This window comes from Haemaphysalis longicornis, unplaced genomic scaffold (assembly GCF_048455015.1).
Source record: "Haemaphysalis longicornis isolate Haplotype H1 unplaced genomic scaffold, Haemaphysalis longicornis Haplotype H1 scaffold_3, whole genome shotgun sequence".
In the NCBI taxonomy this organism is placed as follows: Eukaryota; Metazoa; Arthropoda; class Arachnida; order Ixodida; family Ixodidae; genus Haemaphysalis; species Haemaphysalis longicornis.
In genome coordinates this window covers 167,428,402-167,437,808 of record NW_027526335.1, presented here as the reverse complement: position 1 = coordinate 167,437,808, position 9,407 = coordinate 167,428,402, and the positions used below count along the sequence as shown (strand labels likewise).

The following is a 9,407-nucleotide window of genomic DNA, read 5'->3' as shown; positions in this document are numbered from 1 at the left end:
AAGGCAAGCCAGCATCTTCGGTGACATTCCTGTTTCGATGGCGCCCGTCTGAACCCTTAGGTGCGGAGAGCGCTCTGCGGACGAAGCCTACGCTGTACACGCAATCTGTGCCTAATCTTTCACCCTCTCAGGCGTCCCCCGCGTTTGGTTGGACGGCTAAGTTGGACAAACCTAGCGGTGGTTTGGCAGGTGACACGATAGGTGACACGCTGCCGTTTGAAGAACAATATTTAACCCACACCGAACAGGAGGCATATTCTGCCGAGTACCCTCCTCCTGATGTAAAGACGAAAGACAAGCTAGGAATCTCAACGCAAGGCACCACCAGCCGCCGAGCTGAACCAAAAGACAGACATAAAGGCCGAAGAAAAGGGAAACCAACGAAAGAATACAAGGAGGTCTCAGCGTCATCAGAGAAGTTAACACGGGAGAGCGCACACAGAGGCCGAGACAAGGACCAGAAATCTCAAAAGAGTTCGAAGCGCAAAGAAGACAAGTACACAGAGCAGCGGAGCATCAACAGAAGGAATCGCTCTCACAAAGGTACGTCGAAAAGCAAACGAAACAACGGCAGGAGTCCAGAAGGGAGCATGGAAAACAATCCTTCTGATTTTCCCGGAACGAGGAAGATAGAAAGAAGTCCGAAAAGAAGCCCGGAAACAAGTCCCACAGCTGCAGGCGACAGTAATGCAGACAGCAGACGTCCCGAAACTAAAACTTCCAGAAGCAGGAGTCCAAGTACGAAGAATCGGGCGACCAGAAGCCAGAAGAAGCCAGAAAGAAGCCAGAGGCATACCAGTTCGAAAAGAAGCCCGGAAACAAGACCCACAGCTGCAGGCGACAGTAATGTCGACAACGGGCGTCCCGACATTAAAACTTCCAGAAGCAGGAGTCGAAGAACGAAGAATCGTGCGAGCAGAAGTCGTGAAAGCGGGAGTCGCAGTGACCAAGCTAGTCAGGGGCGAAATCTAAGTAGTGAAAGCCGTCTGAGCGGAGACGATATGAGCACAACAGAAATCACAGGTTATGACAGCCGAATGTCCGAAAAGAGTGCCCGCAAAAGAAGGAAATCCGGAAAGAGGAGGTCTGAAAAAACGTCCGGAAAAAGACAAAGATCGAGGGGCAGCCATTCTAGTAATCAGCGATCCGATCTTTCCTCCATCTCTGAGACCAGCCAGCGCGTGTTGGAGCCTAGGAGCACGAGCAGTATGTCAGAAAGCGTCAGCCCTTCTCACCACAAGAGGCACGCGTCTTCCAGGGAGAGGAGGCGACGCACGAAAAAGAGAAGGTCGGGTGGACGCGCAAGCAGAGAAAGAAGAAAGGCACGACGAGGACGGCGTACTCGATCTCCTGTAAACGGAACGAGTAGACGACAGGCAGTGGTGACTGTTACCAGCGCTTACCGCCGCACGGAAGATTCAAGCCACGCGCAAGGAATAATGTGGTGCTCTCTGCTTTTTCTCGCGGCTTCATTGATTGCGCTGCTGGTACTGGGCAGTTCAGTAATCTTTTTCGCACTCAAGACCAGCCCTGCGCCCCGAGTGCAGCACACCAGGACAAAGGCGAAGACGCCCACGTTTCCCCAGCCTCTCCTGGTTAAAGTCGCGGTCGGGGCAAGCACGCCGTTTCGGCCAGTGTCTGGAGGCGTGTCGTACTGCGACACCGATTTCTGCTCTCGGGAAGCCCACTACATTGCCTCTGTCCTGCAGTCGGACGACAGGTCATGCGACGACTTTTACGAGTACGCCTGTTCGAAGTGGCTGCGCCAGCGAAGTATGGAGGCTGGAGAGGGCGAGTTAGTGCTGTCTCAAAGCACCATCTTAGAGGACTCGCTCGCATTTCAGCTTCTCGCCTTTATCAGCAATGCGACAGAGCCAGACGTTCGCACTGCTGCGAACCTGTACTCAGCTTGCGTGCTCAGCAACGGCAGCGTTCTAACTGCCGAAGTTGAAGCAGTCGTGCGGACGATGTTTCACTCCTGGGAAATCGGCCAGTGGCCACGCACTAGCGTTGAAGGCGTGTCCGACCTCAGTGTCTGGCAGTTCGCAGCGGAGCTTGCTCGAGACTTGGACCTGGCGACGCTCTTTCAAGTCACAGTGGGCGCCGATCCCGATGGTACCGACGCGGCGCTATTAGAACTCGATGCTGCACAACCACTTTTGAATGCAGACGATGGAGGCTTTGACCAGTTGGTTAAAAGCGCCGTCGGTGAAACTGTGGCCAGAATAGGTGTCTCGGGCGCGCTCGACTCGGACGACTTCGCTGAGAGACTGGTAAACGTTTCCGCCGCCCTCCATTCGGCCAGTATTCCAAGCGAGGCTGAGGAAAACGTCACGGTGCTCCGCGGAGAAGATCTAGGCGTAGGCGTCCGGCATTTCGTCGATACGCTGCTTGTCAACGTTCGCGGAACCGTATCCAGCCGCACGTTAAAAGTTGCCGTCAAGTCGCCGAAGTACGTGCAGGCTGATCTTGAAAACACGCTGCTCTCTGTTTCGGCGCTGGACACGCTGAACTACATGGCGTTCCTCGTTCTTGTTCGCGTGGCGCCGTTTCTTCCAGATGACCTACGTTCTCTGAGGGCATTGTTCGCGAGGAACTTCAACGGTCGCACGGTCAGCGGCGGCGACAATAGGCTCTGCCTGTGGCTGGTAGAACACACGTTTCCTGGCTGCTTTGCCAAGGCCTGGCACCGCTTGCTACAGCAGCGGGGACAGGGAGCGGTCTTGCGCCAGTGGCTTTCGTATCTGCAGTCTTCTTTCCTCGCACACGTGACCGACTTTCCGTGGATGGGGAACCTCTCGTCAATGATTATTCGCTACCATTTCAACGGTCGCGTCATCACCCTGTTCGACCCCTTCGCAAGCGGCAGAAGCTGCGCGCCCGTCACCTCGCACGGTGCCAGCGGCCCGCCATTGGCCTACTACCTCAACGTGTCTGGACACCGGACAAGCTGGAGGCTACGTGGCCTACTGGGGAACCGCAGGCTTCTCCGGCAACGCGGTGGCGGCGACGTGCGCTCCGAATTGCGTTCTGTCGTGACGTACGACCGTCCTTTGCGGTTGGTCCACGTGCCCGCCGCCTTGTTCAACCTTTCTGTGCCGACCAACACCTCGTTCGCCTTCCATCTGGCCCGCGTCGCGGTGCGCTTTTACCGAGCCATACTCCAGGAGCTGCGTGAGGGCCCTGACGACCGCCACGTGCCGCTCAGCCTCACCTATGAAGCCCGGCACAGGCTGAACGAATTGGTGGACTGCTTCGGCCGCGACATGCAGGGAAGCCCGCGTTCACTACGGGACGCCTGGACGCCGCCATATGACGGGCGTCAGTCCGCAGGGAACATTCTCCTGGATCAGAACATGGCCCTGCTGCTGGCGCTGCGCTCCTTCCAGGATGTCCTTCGGAGGCGGAGGAGCTGGGAGTCTGACTATCGGTTCCGCGACCTTCCCGACAAGTCGGCCCAGCAGCTGTTCTTTGTGTACTTCGCCCTGGACAACTGCGAGTCGACTCCAGCTGCCTTCCACCGTCGCAGTGGCGTACCCGCCAAAGTTCGCGTCAACCTGGCGCTGCGACATACACGCCAGTTTTCTCGGGCGTTCGGCTGCAGCCTTGCGGACCCCATGGCGCTGTCCGCTGCCGACTCATGCGACGTTCTTCGCCGTAACGTCAAATAGTGCAATGCGGTGCCGCCGATTGCCCCTACCGTGCGTGCTGCGGATTGAAGAAGCGGCACGGTGTGACTAATATTTTTAGGGAGCGGACAATGTTCAGTGCTCCGTATTTTTGTGGCATGTTCATAACTTCATTTGATTTCTAAGACATTTGTCTTCATGAGAGATATCGTTGCGCTTCCAAATATTATAGCGCCAGTCTCATGTCTCCACATGGTACGTCATTGTTTGATCAGAAGCCATATGCATAAACCAATGTTGTAATAAAGCAATGTGCAACTAATACGTCATTTTTTTGCTGTGTGTATGTGGAACAGGGCTGCGAATGGCGTGGGAGGCTGCGTCCGTTATTTTTGCGAAGATTTTGTTAACAATCACCGCCTTTAGCGAGGGCCACTCGGTAGGTGGTCGCAGCTGGAGGCGGAGGCCTTGCAGGACGGACTACAACACGTGGGCGAGGTGGCTCGGAGGGTCACAGTCTACCCGTTACCCCGAAACATGCATCCGGAGGAAAACAAGGAACGCAGACGGGCCAGGGCCAGAGCTTTGGCACTGGCGCACGAAACGGACGCAGAGGCGTATTACGTCGATGCGGCAAGATACTCGACGCCGGGTGGAGCATACACACTGGCGGTCATCCGCGCTAGCGATGGAGAATGCGTTACTGCGGCAAGTGTCCGAACGCAAGAGGCCATCCGCGCGGAGGAGGCGGCAATTGCGCTTGCGATCGGCTGCAGCAAGCACAACACGGTCACTATCTTGAGCGACTCGATGAGTGCCGTGGCTAACTTCGGTAAGGGTTATGTCGGTCAGACGGCGCGAGCCCTACTACCTGGAGGAAGTAGGTCATCAGCCACCGCTGTCGCTGGCCCGAAAATCTACATCAGATGGTTTCCAGCACACATGGGCGCCACAGTAGGCGGCAGGCCTAACCGGAACGAAGAGGCAGACTCGACTGCACGCGAGCTCACGCACCGTGCAGCCGGCACTCCGCCGTCTCGACAACTTCCGGCGACAGATCCCTGCCCAATCACTAATTATAGTGACTTGCTCGTATGGTACAGAGAGCAGCGTCGAAGCATGGCTCGGCCGCATCACCGTCTCTCCAGAGAAGAAGAAGTCCATCTTCGTAGGCTTCAGACAGGCACAGTGCTTACTCCCGCGCTGGCGAGACATGTGCGGCCCGGACATTACGCGTCGGCAACGTGCAGTGTGTGTTGTGCAGTGCTGGCAGATCTGCCACATGTGTTGTGGGGGTGTAATGAACACGAACGTCGAGGGTACCCACAGACTCTACCCGAGAGGATAAACTCTGGGTTGGTGTCCACGAACCTTCTCGAACAACGAACGGTGGTCCAGCTGCTGGTGACAGCCCTGAGCAGACAGCGGCGGGCCGAGACGGACGCCGAACGTCCTAGTGATGGCCGGGTCGTCCCTCGTGCCCCGCCCGGTCACGCTCCGGGGGCTAGATAGTGCTCCAGCTCTTGCCTTCACGACCAGGGCGGAACCCTGTGCGGTGATCCCCCTGGAGCAGGGCTACTGTAAATAAAGTCCTTTTCTCTCTCTCTCTCTCTCTCTCTCTCTCTCGGTAGGTGTTCTGCCGAATGAGCCTCGTTGTCTCTTCAATAATTCTGTCCTTCGTTAGCGGCGCGGTGAGAGCCCTGGCTGCCTTTCGCGATTGACTGGCGGCCGATGACGTCATATTCGGAAGTGCCGGCGCTGCGGGGACCGCTCGGCCTGAAGATCTCACCCTGTTCCCGTTCAGATACGGGCCAGAAGGACCTCTGGTGAAGGGAGGGTTCACACAATCTTTTTTTAGAATAGGAGAGCCTGAGGGAAGTATAAACGCAACAGGTTCGCTCGCAGCGAGCATTAGAAAGGGGTTCTCCCCCGATGACTCATGGCCGACTTGTTTCTCGGGTGCAGGGAAATTGCGAAGATATTGGTTCGCCGCTTCACAACCAGCGCTAGTTACAATTTCTAGCACAATTTTTCAACCCACCATCATCCCCATCCTCGAATGTGGAACTTTGTTTTTGCATTTGGACAGGCGGCAACAAGCTCTGTGCAGCGGCCTGCGATCGATGCTGGTGCCTGGTCGCTGGTGCCTGGTCGCTGGTGCCGTCGTAGCACCGCCGAAGCAGCAGGAACAGGATCCGAAGCGACAGACGCTTGGGCCGGTGCTAGCCTAGTTTTAAATATTCGAATGTCGTCGGACGGCGCACTAGCCATGCCTGCAGCGATCAGCTAGAGTGCCCTCGGATTGAGCTCTGGACAGTGCGTAAACAAAAACCTTTGCCAAACATTTAACTGGCGGAGCCACTGAGGCGGAATAGTGCAGCTTTTTCAGCCGTTGCACAAAAGAATCAAAGCAGGGTTCCAAGTGAAGCGGTAGATGGTGCTGGTGCGCACAGGAAATTCTTGACTTGTTTTTACAAGGGGACGGATTCCCGCCACTGGCGGCTCTTCAAGGGCACAGATTCGCCGGAATTCTCCGTGAATGAAGTGCACATGTTCTACTCTCATGCTATCACGTTCACCTGTCACGTGATATGAAATCAGTGATGCGCATCACTAGGCTAACTCGTGTTCACCGATGGAAGCAAGCTCAGGCAGCGCTGTGCTGACGCACTCGTCTTATGCTCTCAAGAACATGGTTCAACTCCAGTACCAGCTCAAATGCGTTTACTTTTGTAGTCTGTTTTCGTTTTTAGGTTCAGAAACTGTGACCACAAACAGGCAGGTTTTAGACAATCACCTGGCCTGTAAATAGTAGCACCTGCTACCGCGTGCTGAGAAGCGCAACGTCTTGGCCCATGGAGCGAACACGGCGAGTGACGAATAAAATTGGGTTCTGGTGCAGTTAACTTGCTGTCTATGGGAGGGGATAAGGAAAAAAAAATGCCGTTGATTCCTCTGTCATAGGAATCTGTAAAACACGAACGTGAAATGTGCAGCGAAATCTCCAGCTGAACATATGCGGGTCGGCGGCTGTCTTGTAGTTTGCTTGGGGAGCGACGTCCTGCTGGCGGGTCGCTTCGGTAAAGGTGTACTGGCGTCTATTTCTTGGCCGATATGACGTCAGAGAAGTCTGTGTATCCCGGAATAAAACACTTAAGCGTTGAAAAGATTCCTGGTCATTTATTGGGGCCTCAGTGTGCCACGCGTTTAAAACCTTCACACGCGCGCGCAGTGTAAATCATCGCACGCATAACAGTGAGATAGTGACTATCCAGCAGTCGGCTAACCATACACAAGCAATTTCAAAAGTTTTTTTCATAGTCTTCCTTAGTAGAAACAAACACAGAACCACGCAGTATTTATACGTAGCGAAATTATTTTTCAAATATACCGAAAAGGTCAAGTAGCGTGCCTCTGTCCATGAAGGGAAATAATTTTCCCAAGTCATCGCAAACCCTAAACTGAACTAGCATGCCACCAGCACCGGACGAAGTAGGAAAAAGCATGGTCGGCGAATAATATTAAAAAGTTAAACATATAGAGCGACGAAGTTATCACAACATAAACGAAAAAAAAAACGACTGTTAAAAAAAAGCGCTCGCTTCGTTCTTCTCGTAGCCTGATTATTTCACTGGTGCTTTGCGACAGCTAGCAGGCGACTTCTTTACGGCCGAAAGACACACTGAGGAGCTTCCCTATGACTTTATCGCTAACTTTCCCGGTGAATTGGCGCCTTCCTAGCTGCTCTTCGGGTTGCCGGGTTCCTTGGGCCGTCCTTCGAGCGTTTGTTTCATGTGGTCCATGTGCCGCCTGATCACCGTGGGTACCCGCCATGCATCTGTCTTGGCGCACTCGACCGTGGTCTCGCGGGGCAAGCGACCCATGGCAAAAACTGATGCAAAGAGCAGAGCACCGGAAAAGTGGAAGGCGGCGTCCTCGCGACCGACCTTCTGGAGCACCAGGGTCACGGAGGCGACTACCGCTCTTAGGCGACCGCAGGCAAATGTCCAGCAGACAGCGGTTCCACACACGGCCGAGGGGAACAGCTCCATGGCGTAAACAAAGCACATGACGCTGCCGGAATAGTAGAAGGCCTTCGCCAGTATCAGGAGGACCTCGCTGGCGAGGAGGAACCCTGCGCCCACCGCAATTCTCATGAGGCACTGAAGTGCGCCGATCACCATGAACCAGCCACTGATCACGGCGAGCATTGTGAGCCTCCTGATGAGCACGTGCATCACTGCGTAGACTGCAAGCGTGGTGAGGAACGAGGGCAGGTGGAGCCACACGCTCCTCCGATGCAGCGGCGAAAAAAATATCGCGAACGCAGCGAGCGTTATCGAGAAAAATGAAAAGCACAGGAACAACGCGCGTTGCCGTATTGAAAGGCCATGGAGCAGGTCTTGGTGAATGGTGGCGAGGCGGGCGGCGTTCGTAGACATGTCTCCCTTCAGCTTGTTGTGTAGCCACGCAGTGCTCGAGGTCGGGAAGATGTTCGACTTGGCGGCAGACAGCATGACATCCTCTGCGGACCTCAGCCGCCCCTGACCGGTTAGCCAGCGCGGAGACTCTTCGATGTAAGGAAGGGCCGGCAGCAAAAGCAGGGTGGACAATACTAAAACCGTCTGCTTCAGTTTCCAGTCCAGCTGCACGTGTGTCCAGCCGACGTACCACAAGTCGGAGAATACTACGCCAACCGTTCTGGCCAGGACGATGTGCCGCGGTCTGTTTTCGTGAGTTGTCACCTCGAAGAGAGCGACGGCGGGTAGCGCCATGGTCACAGCGGCACTTCCCCAAACAAAGAACTTGAAGAAGGCGTACACTACGTAGCTGTCGGAGAGGCAGGTAGCGGTAGTGGAGAACACTAGTGTAATTATCGCCGCCATCAAGACCCGTAACCTCCCACCGTTGTCCGCAAGGGATCCCACAGCTATGGCGAACGCTGCGCAGGCGCCGTTGTGAACCAGGATCAGGACGGCGATGAGTGACCGTCTTTGGCATACAAGGTTCCACTCACTTACGATGGTAGTGCTGGCCAACTCTTGTTCGAATTCCCACTCCTCGCAGGGTATGGTGTTGGTGTTGTTGGGCTCGTCCGGGTGCTCGTTGCGGAGGCATCGGCTGAGGCTGCCGTCCGATTCCAGAGGGATGGCCGAGGTTATCCAGGATGCAGCCGACATGTTGGAGTGCGGAGGGCGCTTGCACCAGTGGCCCACGTCTGACGTGATGAGGTGGAGGACGAAGCTGTTGGCGTTCATCAGGAAGAAAGCGAGGCTGCGGAAGAGCAGCAGCCTCCTTTGGAACGGGCCGTGTCCGAAGTCGTCGTAGCAGTCGAAGGACTCGCACGTGAGCAGTTCCTTGGACAGCAGCCTACTGGGCTGCAGGACATTCATTCCTTCGCAAGAAGGCTAGAACGATGCGACTCGTGGGGATTTCGCGGCGTGTCGAGTACCAACGGATCAGTTCGGGGTGGTGGTGGTGGCGGGGGTTGGGTGAAAATGGTGCCGCACGAACGGTCTTCTACTTCTACCACTTTGTAGGAGTGGCGAACAGGCGATGACGACGTTGATCTGGAGAAGATGGCACGTATGCTATTTGGAGGATCTAGAAGTAAAATGGCATCCCTATTTTTCTCATTGTTCTTTCATTTCAGTGGTGTACTACTTGGCGCTTCTTCCCAAGCGGTGGGAAACTACGGCTCGGGCCTCATTAACTGAGCATAAAGATGATAGTGATGATGAATAAACTATCTTGGCCGGAGTTGAGGTGCTGGTATTA

The 9,407-nt window shown here is 55.2% G+C and overlaps 1 protein-coding gene across 1 annotated transcript; it reads right to left on the bottom strand.

Annotated features, from left to right (window-relative positions):
- Positions 1-7,366: 7,366 nt before the first annotated feature.
- Positions 7,367-9,109, bottom strand: LOC144175521 (solute carrier family 22 member 7-like). The gene has a single exon (XM_077704599.1). The coding sequence runs from the start codon at positions 9,020-9,022 to the stop codon at positions 7,367-7,369; it is 1,656 nt and encodes a 551-aa protein (XP_077560725.1). The 5' UTR covers positions 9,023-9,109.
- Positions 9,110-9,407: the final 298 nt, after the last annotated feature.

Excerpts from the sequence above, each read along its gene's own strand:
- LOC144175521 (XM_077704599.1), bottom strand. The coding sequence starts at position 9,022 with ATGAATGTCCTGCAGCCCAGTAGGCTGCTGTCCAAGGAACTGCTCACG.